We start from the raw sequence: 26283 nt of genomic DNA, 5'->3' as shown, positions 1-26283 counted from the left end.
AGTGCTAAAATGAAGACTACAGATAAAATGGGCACTAAGGAGGGCACTTGATGGGATGAGCACTGGGTGTTATTACTATATGCTGGCAAATTGAATTTAAATATTTCAAAAACAAACAAACAAACAAAAATACATGCTCTAGGAATTAAGAACAGTTCATGTGAGCAGTTTCTCCCTCCTGCTTCTGTCTGCTCCCGCTAACTCTCTGCTCGGTCTCTTCTTTTCTTCTACCTCCTTCCCCAGCTTCTCTCTTGCCTCAGATTTCTCTCTTGAACTCCAAAGTATCCTCTATTCCTATCCCCAGTCCTCAATGTTTACAAGTTATTATCACCTATTACTCTACACCTCTCTGGCCTGTCCCTTACTTCCAATACTGTCAGTTTATTGTCTTTAAACCACTAAGAGCAGGGCAAAGAGAGTCGAAGTAGCCATTATATGCCAAATGGATCCCTTAAACTAGATCTTGGTTTCTAAAATTTAATTTAAATAAATAACACAGTTAAGAGCATTCTCTCCATAGAAATCTCAACCAGCAAGAGCAAACCTATTATGGGTCACATACTTTGCATACTTGATCTTTTTAAAATTACAACTACTCTTGTTCCGTGAGTATATTAGAATTCACAATTGACAAAGATGAGGCCTCAAGAAATTATATACTGGAAATGAGGAGTTAAGACCCATACTTTCCACAGCCACATTATGATTGGCAATAGATTGTGTTGTCAAATAGACCACCAAAGCAAGAAACTCTAAGGATCCCAAGGGCAAGTTTATTTCTAATGGCCCAGAACTGAAACCTAGACACCATTAAAAACACTCATAAACCAATCAAAAAGTATGGCTAAAATCAAGAAGAGAATAAGCTTTTGACAAAGGGAAATTATTCCAGATTATTTGGACTTTCAAACAACTTTCAAAGGCCGATTAGTAAAAGGGTTTGTTTGTTTTAAATTCTGCTTAAGTTACCAAGATTTTGGAGAAAAGTTATAGTCTCCTCTCCTACCACCGAAACTCAGAAGAAGACTTAGAAGGTAAATAAAGTTTGGGGCTAAATTAGGATCTCTCTTAATAAAGAAACACTATCAATGATATTTCTCCACAATTACTGCACTATGCCTGTCCATTTTTGAAAGTAAGAGAATTCAGTTTCCAGTAACCGTGTCCTGAATTAACGCTTCTACTGAAAGCAGCTAAAAATTCTGGACATTTATACACCCATCTAAAAGGCAAAGCTGATAAGAAGTAAGAAATTATTTGGCCAAAGCTGAAGGGAAAATGAAAACTTAGTTAAGAAAACAAATGCCACTTTTGCCCTTTGGGTATGGCCAAATGGAACAAACCTTCAGCCTTACAGGACCCCAAGGGCAAAAATCAAAGACCAGAACCATCCAGTGTGAAAAGTCTAACAGGTGACATGCCTCACATTTAGCTAAGACCCTAAGGAGCTTATACCTTCAAGGCAAAGGTGAAGTACCCTGGTTCTCAACTGTATTTGGAACCAAAATTTGCATCAGCAGGGTGGTCAAGCAACTCAAGCAATGAATTTATTTTAAATGGTATTCTGGATTGGTAATGCCTCCAAAAACCTACCAGAAGCAAACACAAAGAACTTCTGAAGAAGATACCTTTATTTGAGACCTCAGATTAGTCTTACACTTTTTCAAGGACCACAAGCAGCACACAAAGATAACCATGCATACAAAGAAACAAATCATCACGAACAAGTACCAGCAAAAACAAAAGATCACAGAAAGGTACCTTCAAGACCTCAGAAATAGGAAATACAGAGATACCAACTATAAAATAACTATACTTACTAGGTTTAAATAATAAAAGATGACTTGGGGTGCCTGGGTGGTTCAGTCAGTTAAGCAACTGACCTTGGTTTCGGCTCAGATCATGATCTCAGGGTCCTGAGATAAGCCCCATGTCAGGCCCCATACTTGGCACAGAGTCCGCTTGAAATTCCTTTCCCCTTCCCCTCCCCTCATCCCCATACACACACTCTCTCTCTCTAAAATAATAAATAAAATAAAATAAAATAAAATAAAATAAAATAAAATAAAATAAAACCTGAAAATATCTTCAGGGAACAGGAAACTATTAAGAAAAGATCCAGTAGATTCAAAAAGGAACCAAACTGAACTTCAATAACAATCAAAATTAGAAATTCATTGGCTGGCTTTAAAAGATTCAACTGAAGAGAAAATTAATAGACTGGAAGATAAATCAGAATAAACAGATAAAGAATGTCTAAGATACATGTAACCAGACACCCAAAAGAAAAGGGAGTTAGGAGCAGAAATCTAAAAAGATAATGACTGAGGATTTTGCAGATTTTTCAAGGAGCCTAACAATGTTACAAACAAACAAACAAACAAAAACTATATCCTGATAATCAGAATAAAACTAAAGAACACCAAAGTCAATATAAAACATTAAATGTAGCCAATAAAATAAGCTAGACAACAGAACAGAGTAAAATATCCATATCTGTTGTTTCAAATAAAAAGAAAAATGATAAGCATTAGTGTGACTGATTATCTTAGAAAGTTCTACGATAAAGCAAGATAATATATCTGAAAGGGCTTAAAAAAATGTAAAGGTATCTGGAGACTTAAGTGATAGCTTGTATAAAACCTATTTTATTCTTGGTCATTCACCCTTTCCGTGGGGCCTCACTTTACCTACAAAAGAAAGTTGCAGCTGAATTGTTTCCAAAGTTCATTCTAGCTCAAAGATTATTCTATCATTATCTCTCTCAGTCAGAGGGAGGTGAATCAAATTATAATATTCTACTGGCTAAAAATAATATGCTAGCTATCATCAGAAAGAATAATAGAAATTATATCCCAAATTCTATAAAAAGCCATCCATATCTGGAATACTAATACATGTGTTAAAATCATCACACTATACATGTAAAATCAGAAATGAACAACTAAAGCAGTGGTTCTCAATCCTTGCTGCATATGAGGACTACCAGGGAGCTCAAAAAAATACTAATACCCAGGGCCCTAAATCCTAAGATTCTGATTTAATTGGTCTGAGGTAGAGCCCAGGGAATGGGTTATTTTAAAAGTTTCCCCAGATTAAAATTGAGCTAAAGCTGAGAAATATCCTGTGTACAAAATTATACCATACCACAGTGGAGTTCACCCGCTCCAAGTTTAAAGGATGTTGTTTAAAGAGCTGAATAAAACCAAAGATCAGTTTTATAAAGTAGTTAGTAAATATACAGGATTTGTTACCCAAGACATCATGCAATGTTAAGATAAACACCCTCAGAAAAATCTACACAAATTCCAAGATAACAGATGCATATTAAATTATAAGGAAAGGAAATAGAATTGAAGTATACAATCAATGTCGTGAGGCTGACGGTAAAGGCAACAATTCACTCCTATGAAACACCCTTTAGCACCACCATCAGACCTGGAATATTAGACTGCCTGGTCCAGGATGGCACTTACATGCTCTAGCCTTAGAAGAGCTCTAAAGATCATGCTTTTTTCTCTGGAGACAAGGACATAAAAAAGAATGCAAATTTAACATCATGTTTTTTATACCATTTATCCATTCAGCACTTTTGTGTTGTGCCAGCCCTCTCTGAGGTATTTTAAAACATCTCATTTAATTCTCACAAGGTAGTTTATTATCTTCACCTTATACATGAGAAAACGAAGGTTCTCAAAGGTCAGAATTTGCTTGCCACTTTTGCCATAGAGTAAAATAGTAAGTCTTAGAGAAAAGATTGAAACCAGGTCTATGCCACATTCTCCCTCACCATAATTGTAAATAATATCACAAAATAAACTGTCATTTTAAGTGCTGTATCCATCTAAACGCTAAGTAAATCTTAACAGTCCTTTGCAGCTACTCAGTCAAAATAATTTTGAATCATACTTGACTCCTCTTTTCCGCACATTCTATTATTCTTCAGCATATCTTGTTGGTTTCTTTTTTTTTTTTAAGATTTTATTTATTTATTCATGAGACACACACACACACACACACACACACACACACACAGAGGCAGAGACACAGGCAGAGGGAGAAGCAGGCTCCATGCAGGGAGCCCGATGTGGGACTCGATCCTGGGTCTCCAGGATCAGGCCCTGGGCTGAAGGCGGTGCTAAACCGCTGAGCCACCAGGGCTGCCCCATCTTGTTGGTTTCTATCTTCAAAAATGTACTTGGAATCCATTATATCTTGAAAATGTATCAAAATATATATTCATCTATTCCATCACTACCACCTTAGTACATCTCCAGCCTGGATGATTAAAATAGCCCCCTAACTAGACTCCCTAATTCATGTACTCTTGTCTTCCCTCTAAGTGTATTCTAAATCCTTGTAAAGGGTTCCTTTTAAAGATGGTATTGCTCTTTTGCTCAAAACATTTCAACAGTTGCCCATCTGGCAAAGGTAAAATCAAGGATCCTTACAATGGGCAAGACCCAGGATCTCTGTCATTTCTTCCATGCTTCTTCTCTTTAGCCACATGTGCCTCATTATTCCTCAAACATTGTAAGTATGCTCCCTTCCCACTACTGTTCTCTCAGGGCCTAGAACATTCTTTCCTTACTTTCTTTCACCTTTTCAAGTCTTGCTCAAATGGCATCTCATCAGTTAAGCCCCAGTCCATCCTCTCAAGCATTTCATATCCAACTTATACCATGTTATCATGGTGCTCGCTACCATCCAATACATTGTATATATAGGTATGTTGTCTGCCTTCCTCCAGAATTTAAGCTGCATGAAAGTAGGCCCTATTTTAATCACTCTTGTGTCTCAAGTGCCTAGAACAGGAGATGACATAAAGCAGGTGATTGAAAAACCTGTTTAATGAAAATATGAATCAGTAATGCCAAAATACAGATTAATAAACACTGTGGTAGACAGTCTCTGTGCCACATGCCCTAAGCTACTCAATCATATCATCTTTTCACACACTTTTAGCATTTCCAAGTAAATGGCAGAGCCCCCGCCCTCCCCCCCCCCCCCCCCCCGCCACTACACACGCACTCAAAATCTAAGGGCAATAAATTTTATTTATTCATATGCCGGCTCTCTGTTAAGTCAGTAGTTTCAAATTAAGTTCTCATTACCTTATAAAGTTCTTTCTTCCTGCTATTCTCCCCATTCACTGCTAGCTCTCCTCTTCAATGCTATTCTAAGAAAATTTAAGCCCCCAAAGCTATAAATATTGATTTTTCTGCATCTTGCTTGTTTTATCACTCCTTCACTGCATGCTCTTTTGAGGTCATCTAGCTCAATGTCTCACATATAGAAAATTATCTCAAATGTTATGGTTAGTATTCCAACTCTACTTCCTTTCACAAATATAAAGCTCAGTAATAATCCTAACCATTCTTTTCCCATAAATTACCTATTTTCATCTGAATGGTGGTAATGAGGCGGGAGAGAGATTATCAAAAATAAAGAGAATTCTATATTAACCAAGATGGGCAAAGGGTGAGGGTAGGAGGGGAATGACAAGTCTGTGGCACAACATAGCTGGTTCCTTCCTCCCAAGACCTGAAGAAGGGAGGAAGTGGTAAAGGCAGGCCAGGTAGATGAAAACTTGGATTGGCTTGCACAACTCTGCCCTGGCAACCTGAAAGAGCAGGACCGACAGGTTCCTGAAGGGAGAAATTAGACAATCTTAAACGTATTTTTGTTGACTTTGGTGTTAATGGCTTGAGAAGAGATTAAAAAATCAAAAGGGGCACACTAACTGATCCAAATTTCATCATCATTCATTCAACTCTTACTTCCCATCATTTTTTTCTAGGAAAATTCCAATGGCAAAAGAAAAATGAAAGGAGATGTTCATATTTAATGATGTTGATGAAATGATTTTAAAAATATATTTTAAATTGTGAGATTCCTGCAAACTCTCTCCACCAAAATACAAAAGCAGAACAAAAATACATGATATTTGTCTCTCTAGAAAATATGACACATTTTTAATGTTTAACGTTCCTCCACAGATGCTTAAGTTAACCTGAGCGCAAACCAAATATACTGTAAAAATGTAGTGCCTTCAAGGTGATGAGCACCAATGGGAAACCTACTTGAACTTTAACATTTGCCATAAATAACCCGGGAAGTAGCGTGCCCACATGCCTGTGTGTGTGTTTAAAACTGAAGAGTAGGGATGCCTGGGTGGCTCAACGGTTGAGCGTCTGCCTTTGGCCCAGGGCCTGATCCTGGATTCCGGGGATCGAGTCCGGGGATAGGGCTCCTTGCATGCAGCCTGCTTCTCTCCCCGCTGCTGTGTCTCAGCCTCTCTTTCTGTGTCTCTCGTGAATAAATAAATAAATAAATAAAATCTTAAAGAAAAAATAAAACTGAAGAGTGACTACAATTAATACCACAGGTAAACTGAAAAGTTAAAATGGAGGAGTGGATGAGGAGCACTGGGAGATCTGACAAGGGGTGAGAGGAGCTGGAAATTCCCAAACCTCTACAAGTAAGAAGAATTATCTTGCTTTTGACCGAATTAGTGTGACTCACCTTCCCTAAACTGGAAATTAAAATTTAAGCAGTCACATACAAAAATCATTCTTCACACCTGAATAATGTCAAAAATTAAAGCCTACCTTTCACACTTTTTTGAAGTCTGAAATCCACAAGCCCATTTACAGAACACATTACTAATAAAGTGAATTACTAATAAATTAGAAAAGGCAGGTAAGTCTGCTTGTTATTTATAAATATATAATATTTATATATTATGGTCACATTTATTTTGAGAAAAATTACAAATATCATAGACTAGATACTGAAGTACCTAACAGTAGAAATAAAAAAGCTGCCAAAGAATATAAACATACAATTGTAGAAATAAAGAAAGAGAAAAAATTTTAATAACTATGGGTCATTGCCTTGATTCATTCAACTCCTCCCAGAGGCCTTCCTTAACGACCACATCTAAAATAAAATAGCTGCCCTATCGCACTCTATTTCCTGTGCCTGATTTATTTTTCTCATCCAAGTTGCCACTAGGTTCAGTATATTATACACTTGCATTTGCTGACTTTGCCTGCCTACTAAAATGTAAGCTCTATGAGGGCAGAGTTGCTGTCAGTTTTGTTAATACCAGGGCCTAGAGGCACACAGCTGGCGCTCAATAAATGTACTGAATAAATAAAAGATGAAACAAGTTCGGAGAGGCCAAAGGATTTCCTCAAGGTCAGTGCTAGCAGCAAGCGCAGCGATTAGGTACTGTAAGTCGGTCTACTCCCTCTTTCCACAGCCACTTCCACTACGCCAAAACACCCTGTTCCAGCACATGATTCTATTTAACAGATTTCTCCTTTTTTTTAAGTGCCAAAGAAAATACACGTTACCAAAAAAAGTGACACACTGGGTAGCGTTTTAACTTCAAGTGTTTCACCAACCAAAACTATACTCAGATTTCCTAAGCACACAGGATTAGCCAGTAAAACAGAAAGGCAGAGCTACTACTCAGTTAAGTTCCTTGTGAAATTGGTGCATGCCTTGGTAGTTTTAAGAACGAGCCACTGAAACCCACTTAGCAATTCAGAAGGGCCAGTAAACTATCAGCCTCACTTTCTGCTAAGAGCCCACAACAGCTCCTTCCTGGATATACTTTATCTCGCAGATTATGCAAGGGAAATGTAACCAACTTTAGAGTCCCTCTTAGTTCCTTTCAAGGTACAAGCCAATCTCACTAAGCACTGGACATAAAATTAACCCTTGGCAAGTTTCAGATTCCGAGGACAGGAAACCATCCCCGAACCATCACCTGACTGTGATCATCTGGGTCCTTCCATCGAAATCCGTGAACCTGAAATACCTAAAAGGAACGCGGGAGGAGGTAAGGAAGAGGAGAGAGAAAAACATTTCCATACATCCAAAAAGGACCTGATATTCCTATTGATACTTTGGCCCAACATGAGCTCCTCGCCTCAAGTCAAGGCCCCACGGACACGACTCGGTGCTGTCTTCATCACCTTCTTTCCAGAGACAGGAGCCAACTACCAATACCTTTCGCAAGGAACATCGCTAGACCTAGGATGGGACTCACTGGGGCAGAGGATGATTTGCTCGACGTCTCTCAGAAACTACTGTCAGCCCAATTAGTAAACCGAAAGGGACGACCTGAAATGTGGGACGGCGAGAGAGTTGAAAGGAGACGGAGTTAAGAGTGAGAAGGAGCAGACGGAAAGGAGCGGGGAGGGTAAACAACGCATCGAGGGCGGGAATGGGACGCCGGTCGAGGAAGTGGGGTCAGCGAAAGGCAAAGGTGAAGGGGGTAAAGGGGCGCGGTGGTGGGTGGGCTGGGCGGGAGGCAAAGGGGGAGGGGACGAGCGGGGGGGAGGGGAGGGGGGAAGGGGGAAGGGTCCTGGGCGGGGCGGAAGGCAGCGAAGAGGCGGGATGAGGAGGGCCAGGCCGGGAGGGTCTTTACCTGCAGCTCCGCCCGCTCCACCTCCCACTGGGCTCTCTCCACCTCGAAGCGGGCCCACTCGTGCTGCAGGAAGTGCAGGATCCCGGGGAGGCTGTACTGGGCTCGCGCCGCCCCCGCCGCAGCCGCCCCGTCGCCAGCCGCGGCAGCCTCCGCCAGAGGCCCGAGACTCTTGGCACCGCCGGCGCCCGGGTGGTTGTTGCTGAAGAAGACGCCGGGACCCGCCTGCTCGTCCATGGCGGCCGCAGGAACCCCGGGAGCTGCCCAGGCGCCCAGCAGCGGAGGCAACGGCGGCGGCCAGCAGCGCCTCCTCCTGCCTCCGCCGCTCCCCGCCCACACCCCAGTCAGCAGGGAGCAGCCGCCTGGGCGCGGGGGCCGGCCGAGCCCGGGACGGGCCGGGAAATGGGTCAACTGCGGCGCGCGGGAGGCCCGGGGCTTGCTGGGAAATGTAGTCGCGGGGCGTGGCGGCGGCGAGCGCGGCGGCGGCGGCGGCGGCCTGTGGGGCTGCCGGCGGCTGGGGCGCGGCCGCAGCCCCGCCCCCCCGGGTCCGCCGGGTCCGCCCCTGCGCGCGGCGGGGGGGCAGGGGGGGCAGGGGGGGCGCCCGCCGGCCCGGAGCGCGCGGGTTTCCTCGCCAGTCCCCCCGCCTCCTCGCACGCGGAAGTTCTCAGGCGGCGCGCCCTGTTGCACACACACACACACACACGCACACACGGAAGTTGTCGCGCCAAGATACCAGGCTGAGCTGCCCATCTCTCGGGGCTTCCTGGTGGTTCTGCTGAGGAGCAGGCTCGGCGCGGGGCGGGGCTCGGAGGTCCGGCCGCTGGACCGGGGATCGCCCGCTAGCTGGGCTCCGCTCCCCGTGGCTGCGGCCACTCCTCGAGTCTGGATGCCTGCTTACCGCTGTCGCTCCTCTTTCGTTTTCTCTCGGGGGTTCAGACCTGTTGCCTGCTCAGTTTCCACGAATAAGAACTCTAACCACCCCTCTCTCCTGCACCCCCCCACCCCCTTCCAGCTTCTATATTCTGGGTGGCTGGCGCCTCGCCTCTGAAGCCCTGCTCGGCCGCAGTCCCCTTCTCCTGCAGTCTTGCAACAGTCCTGACCCCGGAAAGCTTCCCCTGCCCAAGGCTGTTGTTTCCGTCTCCTTTCGCCTACCTTTTCCCGCGCAGTTCTTACTCAGTCCAACTCAGTAGATATTTGGTTGTCGGTTATTTCTGTCACTGTGGATGTAGAGGTCAATGACACGGTTCCTGTCGTTCAAAGGGAGGTTGCCAGGCACCTGATCAATTCTCACAGTGCTTTAGATCAACGCTCCCCGCTCCCCGCTCCCCGAGAGAACAAAGTCCCCTTCTCTTCTCTGCAACAGTCCTAGGTATCCAGGCGCTTCTCCCTTTTCACTTGTCCCGGTTCCAGGTTCTCCCCTGGTTCACCGGCTTAGCCCCACCAAAGGTGCACCAAAGTCCTTTCAAGGGTTTCTCTGTTAAGTGTTATCCTCCGAAGCCCCTGAAATTATGTCACGATGAGTTCACGCTGCAAACACAATGAAAGGAAGGCGCCTGGAAAAATTGAACACATAATGAAATGAAGCCCTTATCTTGTCCTCATGATGAGTTATTAGTAATTCTTTTGTTTTGTGGAATGGACTTCTGGAAGACCAGACCTGATGGTTGTGGGGGAAAAAAAAATTTAAACATTTAGGCTGGTTATGGACATGTCAGGGAAGGACATCCTGTTCCTGTCCTCCCCTCCCCCCATCCCTTCCCATAGCTACTTGTGGAAAGGACAGGAAACACACTGTATCTGCTCTGGTTGCAAATAAAGATGGCAAGCTCTCTTTTCTCACTTATTGAATGTTTCTGCTTCATGAATTCATTCTTTAGTATAATAAAAGTTTCATCCAGCCTTGGCCAAATTCCCTGTGTCATAAATTAATTTAGCTGTAAGTGTCCTTTGAGACACTGCCCAATCCTCTCATTTTATAGCTCAAGAAACTTAAGTCCAAAGAAGTTGAGACTTGTCCACAGTGAGGCTTTGAGTGGATGTCATAGCCAAAATTAGAAACCAGAATTCCTGACTACTAGCTCATTGATCTTTCCATTAACACGTTGCCTTCTTTCTTACTTCTCAGGTCTACCAGAATACCAATGGGCTAATAATGCCACAATGGTATATTTTTTTCATCTGGAAGATTTAAATACTCCTATGAATTGTGAATGTTAAAAGTTTTTTTTCCTCTGATAAAAGACATGTCTGACAATTCCCTGAAATAAATTTTGTAACACACTATAAAACATAATTAAATTTAATGGTAGCTATTTAAGAACCCATAAGTCCTTTAGCTAGACTACCAAGAAAAAAAAAGAGAGAGAGAGGACTCAAATAAATAAAATCAGAAATGAGAGAGGAGATATTACAACTATATCACAGAAATACAAAGGATCATAAGGGACTGCTATAAACAATCATATGTCAACAAATTGGACAACCTAGAAGAAATTAATAAATTCTTTGAATTCCTTATCAAGACTTAATCATGAAGAAACAGAAAACCGGAAAGACTGATTACTACTAAGTAGAAACAGGAACCAATAACATCCCAATAAATAAAAGTCTAGGACCAAATGGCTTCACTGGTGATTTCTATAGAACATTCAAGGAAAAACTAATATCAATCCTTCCCAAACTCTTCCAAAAAACAGAAAAGGAGGGAAGTCTTTCAAACTCCTTTTATGGGGCCAACATTACCCTGATACCAAAACCAGATAAGTTTGCCACAAAAAAAGAAAATTGTGGGCCAATATCCCTGATGATCACAGATGCAAAAATCATTGACAAAATATTAGCAAACCTACATTGAAAGGATCATACACCATTGTCAAGTGAAATTTACTCTAGGGATGCAAGGATAGTTCAACATCTCCAAGTCAATAAGTGTGATACACCATGTTAACCAAATTCAACATCCATTTATGATTCAAAAACAACAACACTCAGCAAGGCAGGTATAGAGGGAATGTACCTCAACATAATAACAGCCATCTATGACAAGACAACAGCTAACATGATACTCAATAGTGAGAAACCGGAAGCTTTTCCTTTAAGATCAGGAACAAGACAAGGATGCCTAATTTCACCACTTTCATTCAACATACTACTGGAAGTCCTAAATTGAGCATTTAGGCAAGAAAGATAAATAAAAGGCACCCAAATTGGAAAGGAAGAGGTACTATTTGTAGTTTATTTGTAGATTTCATGATATTATATATAGAAAACCCTAAAAACTCTATCAAAAAACTGTTGGAACTAATAAGTGAATCCAATAAAGTTGCAGGACACAAAATCAATACACAAAAATGTTGTATTTCTATACACTAATAATGAACTATCAGAAAGATAAATTATAAAAATAATCCAATCACAAGGAATGAAAGAATAAAATACCTAGGAATAATTTGACAAATGGGATTAAAGACATGTATACTGAAAACTACCAGATATTAAGAAATTAAAGAAGACATAAACAAATCCAAGGATATTCCATGCTCATGGATTGGAAGAGTTAACATTGTTAAATGTCCATACTACCCAAAGCAATCTACAGATCAGTGCAATCCCTATCAAAATTCTAAGGGCATTTTTCACAAAAATAGAACAAACAATGCTAAAATTTGTATGAAACAAGAAAAGACCCCAAATAGCCAGAGCAATCTTGAGCAAGAAGAACCTCAATTTTATTCCTCACTCTACAATTATCCAAATCTAGAAATCTTGGACAAATGTTTTAACTTTTTTTTTAGTCACTGTTCTGTCATTTTTAATATGAGAATGATGTTTACCTTACAAAGTTACCATGAAGATTAGATGAAAAAGGGGCACCTGAGTGGCTCAGTCAGTGAAGTGTCTGCCTTCCGGCTCAGGTCATGATACTGGAGTCCTGGGATTGAGCCCCATATTGGTCTCCTCCCTCGGTGGGGAGACTTTTTCTCCCTCTGCCCCTCCCCCACCGCTCGCATTTGTGTGTGTGTGTGTGTGTGTGTGTGTGCATGCGCACATGTTCTCTTTCAAATAAATAAAATCTTTAAAAAAAATTATATGACAGAAAAAAATGTGAAGTACCCTAGCATAGTGCTTGACATAGAGCATATAACAAATAATGATAGCTATTATTGTAACAGAGTTCAAGACTAACCGAATAACACATAAGAATAATAAATACTGGGGCTCAAAAATTATTCTTTTCTTTCTCATTCCCTACTTAGAACTTTAATTCATCTACCTCTGAAACTAATGATGTAGTATATGTTGGCTAATTGAATTTAAATTTAAAAAAAAGAAAAAGAAAAAAATTTTTAATTCAGCGGAACTAAAATAATCTTCAAAAAATTCACATCTATGCCTCACCATTAAACCTCGGACCTGAAGGTGTTGCTGATTTCCTGTTTATTTCATTTTATAATAAATAAAGCGTGTCACACAAAAAATAAAGTTTCCTTCTGAAGCACAGAGAGCAGCTGTCAAAATGTTGTTTTATGTATTGGTATAACTAATTTAAAAAACGAAAAATTGTGGGACGATTGGGTGGCTCAGTGGCTGAGCATCTGCCTTCAGCTCAGGATGATTCAGGGGTCCCGGGATGGAATCCCATATGGGGCTCCCAGCAGGGAGCCTGCTTCTCCCTCTGCATCTGTCTCTACCTCTCTCTCTCTCTCCCATGAATAAATAAATAAAATCTTTAAAAAATAAATAAAGTGAAAAATTGTGAAATGCTAAACAGTTATTTAGATAATTGTAGTGCTTGCTTTTTTTTTGTTGCTCTGGGTGTGTTATGTGGGATGGGGATTATATTTCCATGAAATGACAAGTCATCTACTCTTTTTTTTTTTTCATTTTTTATTAAAATGAGTGGCTATTTAAAACAACAACAACAACAACAACAACAACAACAACTGTCCAGGAGTCCCTGGCTGGCTCAGTGGTAGAATGTGCAACTCTTGAGACTCTTGATCTCAGGGGTCATGAGTTCGAGCCCCATGTTGGGTGTAGAATTTGCTTTAATTTTTTTTAATAGAAAAAATAAAAACCTCTCCAAAATGACCATTCATCTGGGTCTCTGACTTTTTAACTGCTCCAAGAAAAGTCTTCAACTTGATCTTCATGGCTTTTTCAGAATTCTGGCCAGAGAATAGACCACTTGAGTGGAGATAGGCCTGTGCTGGCATGAAGAGAACTTTGGGGAACATATGCAATAGCCCACTGTTTATCAGCCTCTATACTATCTGCCACTCCCTGATTGCCCTCACCTCTCCTTGCTGCCTCCCCTGCTTCTACTTTTCTTCAGCCTCCAAACTTCCTCTCGAGATTTGAAGTCTGGTAATGACTAGGTTGGGAAAACAGCCAATAACAGATTGGGAAGTGAAGGCATTCCATTATTTGAAAATGTTCTTGGAGTTCAAGAATTAAATATACATCATAGTCATGTGATAGAATGGGAAAGTCTCCTCTATCATCATTTATGATTATTATTCTTATTTTCTTTTGGAAGAGTGGTTGAAATTAGAGGGTTGCCCAATTTTCTTTTTTAAATGAAATTTCATTTTATTTGACTAACACTTTTTAATACATTTGACTAATTAAGTAAGATTTTATTTTGAAATTAAAATTAATTTTAATTTTGTAGTGACTGATATGTGGAGGAAGAAATACTTAAAATCTAAAATCAGGATTGCTTTCATTATCTATACTGCTAATACTGCAGGAGACTAAAATGATAATACACATCTGAAGCTGTAGCAAGACTTCTCTTAGAATATAGAACTTAAAGTTCTGTTCCTCTAAGCAACAAACAATGGGTTTTTGAACACATACTTTTTCTTTCTCCCCCTCAGCTCCATTCCTTGCCTCTCTACCCATTTCTCTTTTAACATTCCCAGTGAATGGAAGGTCTACCCTACAAGTTCTTATCTTCCTCCTCTTCTCTACTTTAATAACTACAGTGCCCCCATTTCTAAGGAAGGAATGGAATTTCAATTAATTCATGTATCTCCATTACATAAAAATAACCGTTGTGGGACTTGGGGTAGGGAGAGAACATTTTTATAAGCTGGCTCTTCCTGCCAACCATGCAGCAGAGATGTACTGGTTTTTAGGTGAAGCCTTTGCTGAGAAGATACCCAGTTGTCATGTGGATTTGAATTGCTCAGAACAGTATCTCCCCCCAAACTCCTATCTGATAGCTGAAATATAAACTAAATCAGTTCTCAAAAGAATCCAAAGTGGTACCTTTTTTTTTTTTCCAAACATGACAGGGAAAAATCTGGGCATTGTGCCAGAAAAACAAGTAAGGTGAGTGAGGTTAAAGAGGTCTGACACATTTTTGTTTTAGATTTTGGAGACCTCTGTTTTCTTAATGTTTGTCTAAACAAGATTTGGTGTGTTTTGTATGTAGTATATATCTCTCTCCCTCTTCCCTACAGGCCTTCAATATGCTACTGCTGTTCAGTATGTATTAATTTTAGCACTTGCAGTTAGTTGTTCTCTGTAATGGAAAATTCTGCCATTATCTATGTTATCTCCTTTCCCAGATTTCCCCCCAGCTGCAGGACATGAAGTAACAAAAGGAGTGGTTTGAACCAGCTTATACACACTTTCACATGAAATCATAATGTGTAACATTATAACTTGTAAGCTGATTGTATTCAAGCTTCTGGAGCCAATATATGCATTTTCCTTACAGGAGAAAAAGATCATTTAAATAATCTAAATAATACCATTTTTAGGATATGGCAATAATCACATTAATGCTGCAATGTTTTTAAGAGAATGTACCAGATTAAGACATGAAGGAAGAGTATAAATCAATTAGCAGAAGGTGGAATGGAGCTTTTTAAGCAAAATTCAAACACTTGAGGAAGAAAAGTACTTATTGCATTTGAAAGAAGTCCAATATAGCTGACATAAAGAGCAAGAGGAGGGCACCTCGGTGGTCAGTGGTTGAGCATCTGCCTTTGGCTCAGGGCGTGATCCCGGGGTCCTGGGATAGAGTCCCACATTGGGCTCCCTGTGAGGAACCTGCTTCTCCCTCTGCCTATGTCTCTGCTTCTCTCTGTGTGTCTCTTATGAATAAATACAATTTAAAAAAAAAAAGCATGAGGCAAGTAATAGCAATTATTATTTTTATAGCTAGTAGTTATGAGCATTTACTAAAAATAAATAATGCACTTTGTACGCATTAGCTCAATCTTTACAATGTCCTTAAGGGGTAAGTTCTAATTTTTTTTTAAAGAGTTTATTTGTTTTGAGAGAGAGAGAGAGAGAGAGAGAGACCAGGGAGAGGAACAGAAGGAGAAGGACAAACAGACTTCACGCTGAGAATGGAGCCTGATGTGGGGCTGAAAGCTGGGGTCCTCCCACAGTCCTGAGATTACAACTGTAGCTGGAATCGAGTCGGACACTTACCCAACTAAGCCACCCAGGCGCTCTTAACATTACTTTCACTTGACAGATTGGAACACTACTATGTGGCCATAGGACCTGCATGAGGAGGTGAAGTAGGCAAGGGCCAGATTATGCAGGGCCTTGCAGGTCACCCTAAAAAACTGGTCTTTTTGCTAAGGTAAGCAACTGGAGAGTTTTCAGTAAGGTAAAAAAATTATAAAGATCATTTCATTTTCTGTATGGAAAATATAGTATCAACTGACATTTCTAAATTGTTTTCTAAGGGTCTGGTACTATTTTTAAGGTCATTTGCAAGTATAACTTATTTCAACAGCTACTCTATAAAATAAGTATTGTTATTTTCATTTTACAGATGCAGAAACTGAGGCACAGAGAGAATAAGTGACTTACCCAAGGTTACACAGCTTGTGAATAATGGAGCCAGATTCCAACCCAGAAAAACTGACCCTACAGTTCACACCCACCACTTTGCTGTATGCAACCAGATGTGGTGATCTGCACTGCAAATGATAATAATGGTAATAAAGGCATTCAGAGGGATTTGCCGAGATATTTAGGAAACTTGGTGATGAACTAAGCATAGTGAGGGAGAAGGTGGTAAGTGTCAGGGATGTTACTAAGATTTATGTCTCATATGACAGGATAAAATATTTGTGCTATTTACTGGGAAATCATGAATAGGGAAGTTGGTTTTAGATAAGAAGGTGAAGAATCCAGTTTTAAATTAATTGAGTTTGAGGAATCTCTGAGATAACCAATCGTAGGTAGTCACATTTCAGGTGTGAAGAGCAGATGAGAGTCTGGAGCTCTGAAAAATCCTATGTAGAAATACTTACCTCTGCTCCTAGCTGGCTTATTCACAGGGGCATGCAACTTTCGATTTTGGAGTCATGAGTTCAAGTCCCACACGAGGTATAGAGAGAACTTAAAAATTTTTTAAAAACTTAAAAAGAGAAATCTCTGCTTTTATTTTTTTATCAAACTATACTTCATACTATTTCCTCCAACTACTTATCATAACCTTGTGACTATTTTATATCCCTCCCCAAGTAGAATGTAAAAATAACCATGGCAGATTCTTTGCTTGACTGTTCACTATTTTATTCCCAATGCCTGGCACATAGGTGTTCCACAAATAATAGTCCAGTGAATAAATAAGATAGCAGTAGATAATCTTACCACAAAATCTTTGACAAACAGGAATTCAAGTTCTCTTTGTGCATATCCAGTGTCAGGAAATGCACTATTATAAGTCAATCGTTTTTAACAGCTTTCTTGGAAAAATCTCATTTTATATTCAATTGCAGACCACTTATTTGAAACATTGACCTGTTGATGCAATCGGCTCTCTGGTCCACCTGTCTTTTTTTTTTTTTTTTTTTTTTTTTTAACAGATCCTGCCGCAGGTTTATTTGTATAAATAGCACAGGAGGACACCAGGCCCATGCAGGCAGAAGCCCAGGGGTCATACCAGTCCTTCCGCCCTCACACTGGCAGGCAGAAGCCTCTACGCTGGAGCCTTTGTGGGGGTCTGGGCACCTTTGGGAGCCTGAGCTGCAGGAGTAGAAGCAGGAGTAGAAGCAGGAGCCAGAGCCGGAGCCGGGGTCGCAGCTGCAGCCTGGGCCTTGGTTTGAGCCTTGGCCTAGGCCTTTGGCTGGCAGAGTCTGAGACCTTTGGCAATGCAGGCATGAGCACGTTTCCCAAGCTTGGGGTGAGCGATGTAGGCAAGTCGATTGAGCTTGTGGCTGCCACCCTTTGGGATCTTGGGCCTAACCTCCTGGGGCTTGACAATGGCCTTGATAGCCTCAGCACGCGCAGTCATGGCCTTGGCATTGTTGGCCTGCATCTTCTTCAGGCCCTTCTTGTTGTGCTTCTTGGCAAAGCGCATGTTCCTCAGGAACTTGAGGTCTACCCCCTTAAGAGATTCATATCTTTGTGACCAGGGTTTCTTGATGCCATTTCTGTGCCATTTTCGTGACTGGTTGTGCGTGGTGTGGTTCTTGGACTTGGCCATGTCTGCACCAAAGCCCGCGGCTCCCCCTCTGGTCCACCTGTCTAAAGATGAATGGCCATACTGCCCTTCTTTGTTCTCAGTTCCTCTTTATCTCTTGGCTTGGATACGCATCAGTCTGTCATGCCTTTTTTTTTTCCCCACAAATAAGAGAGGTATTTTCCTATACAAATGGAAATGAGTTGGAAAGAAGGAAGAGATTTTTAAAAAATTTTTATTTATTTATGATAGTCACGCACAGATAGAGAGAGGCAGAGACATAGGCAGAGGGAGAAGCAGGCTCCATGCACCAGGAGCCCGACATGGGACTTGATCTCAGGTCTCCAGGATCGCGCCCTGGGCCAAAGGTAGGCACCAAACCACTGCACCACCCAGGGATCCCAGAAGGAAGAGATTTAAAGAAAAAAATGAACAATTGAAGCTAAAGTTGGAAAAGCCAAACAAATTTACTTAAATTTTCATGGATTCTTTTGACTTGCATTGGAAGTCAAGGGGAAAAAAGGCAAATAGAGTATATGTGTATAAGAAAAATAATGTCTGAAATGGAAACCCACAAATTCTAATGGCAAAAAAGAGATCGAGAAGTGTGGGTAGGGGACCAAGGCTGTGAAAGAAAAGAAAAACAGTTATACTGGTCTTTCTTCTGAAAGAAAAGAAAAAGCAGTTGTACTGGTCCCTTGTGTGCATGCATGGTTCTCACATATTTGTTTAGAGACACAACCAAAAACTTAATTCAGGATAACTTTTCTTATGATTAAGAAATTATGATTAAGACATGAAATTTTTAAGTAAAATTTTGTGAAGTCCATAAATGACAATTTCATAATTATTTAAATATATGTCATAATTATTATTATTAATATAGAAGTAGTAATAGGTTTGTAATGATTAAATTAGGTTTTAAAAGTAATCTGTGTGATGGAAAGCAATAAGGCAAGAAATTTATTTATAGCTGTACTCTAGCCATTTCTGGCATCAACCTAAAAATTCCAGTTAAGAATGAGGAAAATGTGAAGCATAGTGATTCATATAATTAAATGTGTTTTGAAAATTGGGCTAATTGTAGACCTTATTCAGCACTGTTTGAATGAAAAGAATGTTTGAAAGAAAAGAATGGATATTAAGTGTCTAGCTCAGTGCCTGCACAACAGAAATGGCAGCTCTTTTTAATAGTCATAATCTGCAATATTTTAGCTGCTCTCTGGATTTAATATATTTTATACTGTCTTACTGATAACTATTTTATATACATGTAAAAACAACTTATCAGACTAAATTATGTTTTGTGCTAATACTAAAGGACTGACCAAACACTCTCTTGATAAAAATAAGGATAAACCTATAGACATGTACTTTTTATATATGCAAAAGATCATAGAGAGAATACCTAGTAAGTTTTCATCTACTTTATAGATGAGAGAACTGGCCCCTAAAAGGTTAGGTTGTCTGAAGTTCTATCCTTAGTCGATAGCAGAATCTATTTGGGAAAGGGAAACCAGACTTCAAAGTTTAGTTCTAATTGAATTCAGAATTCAAATTCAAATTCGATATTAACAAGAACCTGGAAAGTAAATAAAAAATACTATTTCTTTTAATGTTAAAACTGCTCAGATTATGCTTCAGAAAGAATCCATTGGCTATCATCATGCTTCTTTTAGCTTCTCGATACTGGATATTTAGAATCAAATAACGATTCTTGGGGTTGAAAATAATCTCAAGGATTAGGCAGTGAAACCAGTTAATAAATATAATGTTTCAAACAGAGTTTCTTTTATAAATATTATCACAGAGAACTAGAAGTTAGGTTGTCAGTGGCTCAGAAGAGTTTAGAGAAAGTAAAAAGTAGTACTGGGGAGAGGAGGGAGGGATGGAGGGAGGGAGGGAGAGAAGGAGGGTGGAAGGAAGGAAGGAGTAAGGAAGGAAAGTAGGTAGTGAGGGAGAGAGGGATAAAAAAAAGAGAGAAATCATTGCTAATGCAAGATGCAGTCTACCTCAAGGTGGGAAATGATGGGAAAAGTCTAGGAGGTACCAAGAATAGCAAAAAATAGCCAAGGCAGAAATAAAGCTGTTGTTGTTTTTTAAAGATATTACTTATTTATTCATGAGAGACACAGAGAGACATAGGCAGAGGGAGAAGCAGGCTCCTTGTAGGGAGCCCGAAGCAGGGCTCGATCCCAGGGTCCCAGGATCACGACCTGAGCCAAAGGCAGATGCTCAACCACTGAGCCACCCAGGTGTCCCAGAAATAAACTTTATACTTCATAAATAGGTGGCTGAAAAGGGGGTTATATATGCAAGAAACAAGAAACAAGCAATTGAAGTCTAGCAGTTCCTTAAAAAGCTGAAGAGTTATCAACCGAGTCAGCAATCCACTCCTAGATGTATACCCAAGAGAAATGAAAACATGTCCAGCTAAAACTTGCACACAGTTGTTCTTAGCAGTATTATTTCTAATAGGCAAAGGGTGAAAGCAGCTCAAGTGTCCATCAGCTGGTGAATGGATAAACAAAATGTGGTCCACATACAGCGGAGTATTATCCAGCCATAAAAAGGGAGGAAGTACTAATGTATGTCACCACCTGGATGAAGCTTAAAAACAGTAAGTCAAGAGTGGCACCAAATCTGGAGATCTCTGCCTTCTGCTCCCTAGCTTGGTGGACTCCTCCATGCCTTTCACTCACAGAGGGGACCATGTGGCAAGGGGCCAGGGATGGGGAATTGGGTGGCTATGCACATTCTAGTCACCTAAAAGGTGAAGATGTCCCAAATTGGGGACTGGTTCAGGAGCATCCTGGCTAACATGCTGTTGGTTGGTCACTACTGTTGCAGTGCCCTCGTTGGCAAACCTGGTCTCATCAGCCTACTACTTCTTCTTCTGGCCTGAAGAAGCCTTCCTCTATTGCTTCCAGATTTGGAGGCCAATCACTGCTACTTTTTATTTCCCCATGGATCCAGGAATTGGATTTCTTTATTTGGTCAATTTATATTTCTTATATCAATATTCTACATGCCTTAAAACAGGAGCTTTTGATGGGAGGCCAGCTGGCTATTTATTCATGCTCCTCTTTAACTGGATTTGCATCGTGATTACGGGCTTAGCAACGAATATGCATTTGTTGATGATTCCTCCTATCATGTCAGTACTTTATGTCTGGGCACAGCTGAACAGAGACATGATCATATCACTTTCATTTGGAACACAAATGAAGACCTGTTATTTACCATCGGTTATTCTTGGATTCAACTATATCATGGGAGGCTCGGTAAGCAATGAGCTCGTTGGAAATCTTGTTGGACATCTTTATTTCCTCCTAATGTTCAGATACCCAGTGGACTTGCAATGAAAAAATTTGGTATCCATACCTCAGTTTTTGTACCCACTGCCTAGCCAGCAGGAGAGGGGAGGAGTGTCAGGGTTTGGTGTGCCCCCCATTAGCATGGGGAGAGTTGCTGATCAGAAGAGTCAAGGCAGGAGACACAACTGGAGACAGGACTTCTGACTTGGTATTAGTGAAGGAGAGGCCTCTGGCTTGCCCACCAGCCACTCCCCATAGATGGTTTCCAGCTGGTGCTGCATGTGCTTCACAACCGAGTTCTAGCAAACGCTGTGAGACCCGACCCACACTGAATGTAGTCTTTCAGTATGTGACAAAATTTTTTAAATCCTGAATAATAAAATATGTTCAAGTTTCATGATTCTTATTCAAGTCCTTAACTGTGACAAAGAACAAATATCAACTGTGAAAACTTCAGAACTGACTGCAGTTTTTGGTGTCTTCTCTTCCTTTTCCGTCTGAATAATGGGTTTTGGCAGGTCCTGGTCTGCTGGCACCATCCTTGGCATCTGGGGTTGGGTCACCAAACTTGACAAAGGAGTTTGCACTGATCAAAACTCTAGTGGTCACCAAAACTGATCAAAACTCTAGTGGAGCTGCATCTTGCACAGGGTCTAGGTGCAAACTCTGGTGGGCATTATCCCTTTGCATCTTATGTACTGTCTTTGTGTGTATCCACAGTAGTTGGATGTATTGTGCCAGAAAGTTCCAAATCACATTTGCCTCCCCCTCCCTCTTATTTTCTTTTAAAAGATTTTACTCTGAGAGAGAGAGAGAGAGTGAGACAATAAGCAGTGAGAGTGGCAGAGGGAGAGGGAAAAGCAGACTCCCTGCTGAGGAGGGAGCCTAATGCGATGCAGGGCTCCATCCCAGGACCCCAGAAGCATGACCTGAGGCAAAGGCAGATGCTTAACCAAATGAATCACCTAGGCGCCCTCCCTCCCCCTCCCTTTTATTATTTTTTTATTTTTTTTAATTTTTATTTATTTATGATAGTCACACAGAGAGAGAGAGAGAGAGAGGCAGAGACACAGGCAGAGGGAGGAGCAGGCTCCATGCACCGGGAGCCCGATGTGGGATTCGATCCCAGGTCTCCAGGATCGCGCCCTGGGCCAAAGACAGGTGCTAAACCGCTGCGCCACCCAGGGATCCCTCCCCCTCCCTTTTAATGGCCACATGCTTCAGTTAATCATGAGGAAAGGACAGTCTTAGTACATATATCATATTTTAAGAGCTAATTTAAGCACATCTATGTGAATCACATGATTTGGGATTATGATAGCTTTAGATTCATTTGTGTTTGAGGGTCTTTATTTTGGGCCATTCATGAATGTTCAAGTCATGAATATACATCAAATCAGCTTACATACCCGCAGCTCCTTTTTTAGAGGTTGGCTTTTTCTGAGTGAGGCTTATCCCCCAATAAAGTTTTTTAAAGGGCAAAGCAAACAAACAAACAACAACAAAAAAAAAAACCAAACAAGCAAAAAAACATCAAGAAGCCAGTCACAAAAGACCATATATTCTATGTGAGATGTTATACGAGATGTTCATAACAAGAATTGATGGAGATAGTAGATTTGTGGTAGTGAAAGGCTGGCAATAAATGGAAAGGTTGTAGGGTGATTGCTAAAGGGTGTGAGGTTTCTTTTTTTTTTAAAGATTTATTTATTTCAGAGATAGAGCATACACAAGTACATGTAAGCTGGGGCGGGGGGTGGCGGTGGACAAAGGGAGAGGGAGAATGAAAGGGAAAAGAATCTTAAGCAGACTCCTTGCCCACCAGTACAGAGCCCAAGGCATGGCTCATGACCCTGATATCATGACCTGAGCCAAAATCAAGAGTCAGTCGCTCAACTGACTGAGCCATCGGGGTGGCCTATGAGATTTCTTCTTGGAATAATGAAAATGTTCATAATTGATTGTAGTGAAGGTTGCAATCCCATGTGAATAAACTAAACAAAGCCTGATGAAATGAAAAAACCACCCTGTAGATATAAAGGAAAGTGAGACAACTGGTGAAAGAAATCACCTATCTGAGGCCCAAAAGCCTGAATAAGACAGCTTGACAGGAAGACAGGAGCCGCCAGCTGGTTAGGGCATGAAAGCGGGTAGGTGGCAGCAGATGATAAAGAAGTATGCATCTGGAATATTCAGAAAGGTGATTTTCTGTTGATACTACAGTCTATGTAACACTCTCTGGTAAAACTTGGGTGTTTAAAATTTGCTCAACACTGTGTCAAATGACAACACTGTGTCAAATGCTCATCTATTATCTACTTGATGTGGTAAAATTCCCATTGCACAACAGACTGGCATCATCATAATTATGACGAATTCATTTTTATATGCCCTGCAGCACTTAGCCTGATGCCTCATATACAGTAGGCACTCAATAAATATTTAACGAATGAAACTAACCATCATAGTCAGGACTCAATGCTCTGTATTGTGGTTATAAAACATAACCAAGGTCAAATTTTAGCCATCAAAAAAAAAAAGCAGAACATCATTCCACATTTGAAACATTTAATAGACCTTTAAATGAGAGTTTTAATTCAGTTAACAACTAAAATACACACAAGCATAATTTAGTAATTAAAAAGATCAGAAAGGTAAGGACATTTTGAAAAATGCTAAGAAAACGTGCCTTTATTCATATTATATACACCACGAAACATTTTCCATTCTTTTAGTTTCTTCAAAATTTAAATTCTGCTTGTTTCTCAATTAAATTTTTTCTTGACAGATGCTGAATATTGACCTATTTTTTCCCCGGACAATACCAATAGGCTACCCAACTATGTGATATAATTGTTTTTAGCACTTAAATTTAAGAGACTGTGGCTCAGTACTTAAAAAACAAATTAATAAAAAAGAATTAGGAGGAAAATGAAAGCACAAACACCACATGATAAAAACAATCACTCCTTCCAAATCAGAAAGTGGCATAAGCATTATTTTAGTTAACCTACTTAGAGCATACAATACACATATACAAATAAAGTAGAACCTGTAGCCCAGGATGGTACAGTGGCTATCACTAACAAATTGTCAGTTGACAATATAAACAAAAATGAATGGAATATCAAATTAAAAAAAACTTGTTTTTAGCTTAATCGTTGGTGTAGAATGTACAGTAGGGGTTGGCTGCCTGGTAGCTGCTTTAGCTTTGCTGGCTTGGCTTGCTCGAACAGCAGTTTCCAAACGTACTTTCAATTCAGGAGCCGCTCCCATTACTGTCTTGAAAGCATGTGGATACAGAGGTCCAATATGCATTAAATTCTGGAGCGCAAACTCATGAAGATCCTTGGAAACTGTGCTTGCTGAGGCAAAAGAATTTTCATCCAGCAGGTAAGAGATCAAAGTGGGAACTAAAAGGGCAAGTAACTGGACTCCTGCAAATAACAATGATACATTCTGAAGATCATCACGAATCTGTCAATTACAATAAACTTTAATTTTAAAATTAGGCAATTACCACAATAGTCTCAATCATAATAAAACATAAGCAGATAGAATCTGTTTTAGACCTCAATAATAACTCATAATTATATTAAATATTTACTTAGTGCAAGCTATGTTAGGGCTGAAGACCAGGTTTGTTAAGATTATGTTTTAGATTTATATTAATTTGTTTTATTAAACAAAAAATACAAAAAAATTTAAGAAAACAGGGTCACAGGGGAAGAGAGGAAAAATAAAACAAGATGAAATCAGAGAGGGAGACAAACAAGAGACTCAAATCTAGGAAACAAACTGAGGATTGCTGGAGGGGAAGGGGCATAGGGTAACTCGATGATGGACATTAAAGAGGGCAAGTGATATAATGAGCACTGAGTGTTATATACAACTAAAGAATCACTGACCTCTACCTTTGAAACCAATAATATATTACATGTTAATTAACTGAATTTAAATTTTAAGAAAAGGCAAACAAAAAAAAATGCTGGCCATTTGGTGAAATGTACTCAGAGAGTAACATCATGACATTTTTAAGGTATTTCAGAATAGGGAGGTTAGAATAGGAAACAGAACCTGAGCATCCCTTTACTGTTATTTAACTAAAACTAGGTATTCCTTCATTTTAAAATAGAAATACAACTCTTTCCCATTTCATCATCCCCTCAAACCCACAGTAAGTAAGGGGAAAATATCTCAAAAAGAATCAAATATGTAGAATTTAGGGTTAAAAAACAAGAACCCATGTCTGGCTGACATAAATTCGAAGCCCTGAGAGATTTATTTGGAGAGTTAATCCCACTTATTAGTCTCTTTGTCTTCCCATATTAACAACTCCATCCTGGAACATAAGTTTCATTAAAGCTGGTATTTTTCTTAAGAAAAAAATGTGATCATATACGTATGTATCTGATAATAAACATTGAGAATCGTGCTTTTTCCACTTTTAATTTCTGTTAATTTTTGTAGAATGATAGTAGCCAAGGCGGTAGGGGAGCAGGAAGCACCTGATCCAGAACATGGAATACAACACTCACTGACCTCAAGAAAGACAATGATGATAATCATGAGGCCTTTCCAGAACCCTAATCCCACTCTGTCCCTGTGAGCCACCCAGGCGCCCTGCTACTCACAATACTTAAACAAAGGAGAGGTAAAATTGATTAGGACACTATTATAGTTATTTAGTTATGAGATGATTAGATATAAGAATAGAAAGCAAGATTCTCTTGAATCCTAGAGAAGTTTTAAAAGAAGGTAAGATAAGTTCTGAGTAGTAGATTGAATAAAGATGATGAGAATTAAGACTCAAATATAATTCCGATGTCTTTGCTTATAACCTTGGTCATGTTGAGTATAAAAACATTCACTGCCTATTTCTGTAATGGATACTGCAAAGTTAAAAACAAAAAAATTAGCATTTGCAACTGTTGTGAAGAAAGTTGAGTGATAAATTTAAAAGCTAGAAAATTCACCCTCTGGGAATTATATTACTATATTTTATATAACTATATATTATAGTTTTAAGTGTTAGTGAGATATATCAGCAATAAGCATTATCATGGTTTCTTCATTTTTTAATA

General features: G+C 40.0%; 2 protein-coding genes and 2 pseudogenes across 7 annotated transcripts in view; 1 reads left to right on the top strand and 3 right to left on the bottom strand.

Annotated features, from left to right (window-relative positions):
- The window catches only part of STRN (striatin), a 96145-nt gene extending 86165 nt beyond the window's left edge, over positions 1-9980 (bottom strand). Inside the window, exon 1 of one of the 3 annotated variants that reach the window (XM_072770539.1) lies at positions 9593-9980. Coding sequence is in view for 2 of the 3 variants with exons in the window: in XM_072770538.1 (XP_072626639.1) it covers positions 8444-8677 (234 nt within the window). In the remaining variant the exon portion in view is untranslated. Of the gene's footprint in view, positions 1-8443; positions 8821-9592 lie in introns of those variants that run through there. The other 2 variants (XM_072770538.1, XM_072770541.1) reach the window with 2 other exon arrangements.
- A 6277-nt stretch (positions 9981-16257) lies between these two features.
- LOC140600798 (derlin-1 pseudogene) lies at positions 16258-21457 on the top strand (annotated as a pseudogene).
- On the bottom strand, positions 17188-18133 carry LOC140600701 (large ribosomal subunit protein eL29 pseudogene; annotated as a pseudogene).
- Positions 21458-23750: 2293 nt separating the features above from the next.
- Positions 23751-26283, bottom strand: part of HEATR5B (HEAT repeat containing 5B) — a 99747-nt gene continuing 97214 nt past the window's right edge. For all 4 annotated transcript variants that reach the window (XR_012004519.1, XM_072770502.1, XM_072770503.1 and 1 more), the window contains one exon: positions 23751-24636. Coding sequence is in view for 3 of the 4 variants with exons in the window: in XM_072770502.1 (XP_072626603.1) it covers positions 24332-24636 (305 nt within the window). In the remaining variant the exon portion in view is untranslated. The remainder of the gene's footprint in view (positions 24637-26283) is intronic.

Source organism: Canis lupus, chromosome 12 (genome assembly GCF_048164855.1).
Source record: "Canis lupus baileyi chromosome 12, mCanLup2.hap1, whole genome shotgun sequence".
Lineage (NCBI taxonomy): Eukaryota > Metazoa > Chordata > Mammalia > Carnivora > Canidae > Canis > Canis lupus.
Note: the sequence above shows the minus strand (reverse complement) of the source record. Positions and strands in the feature narration are given on the sequence as shown.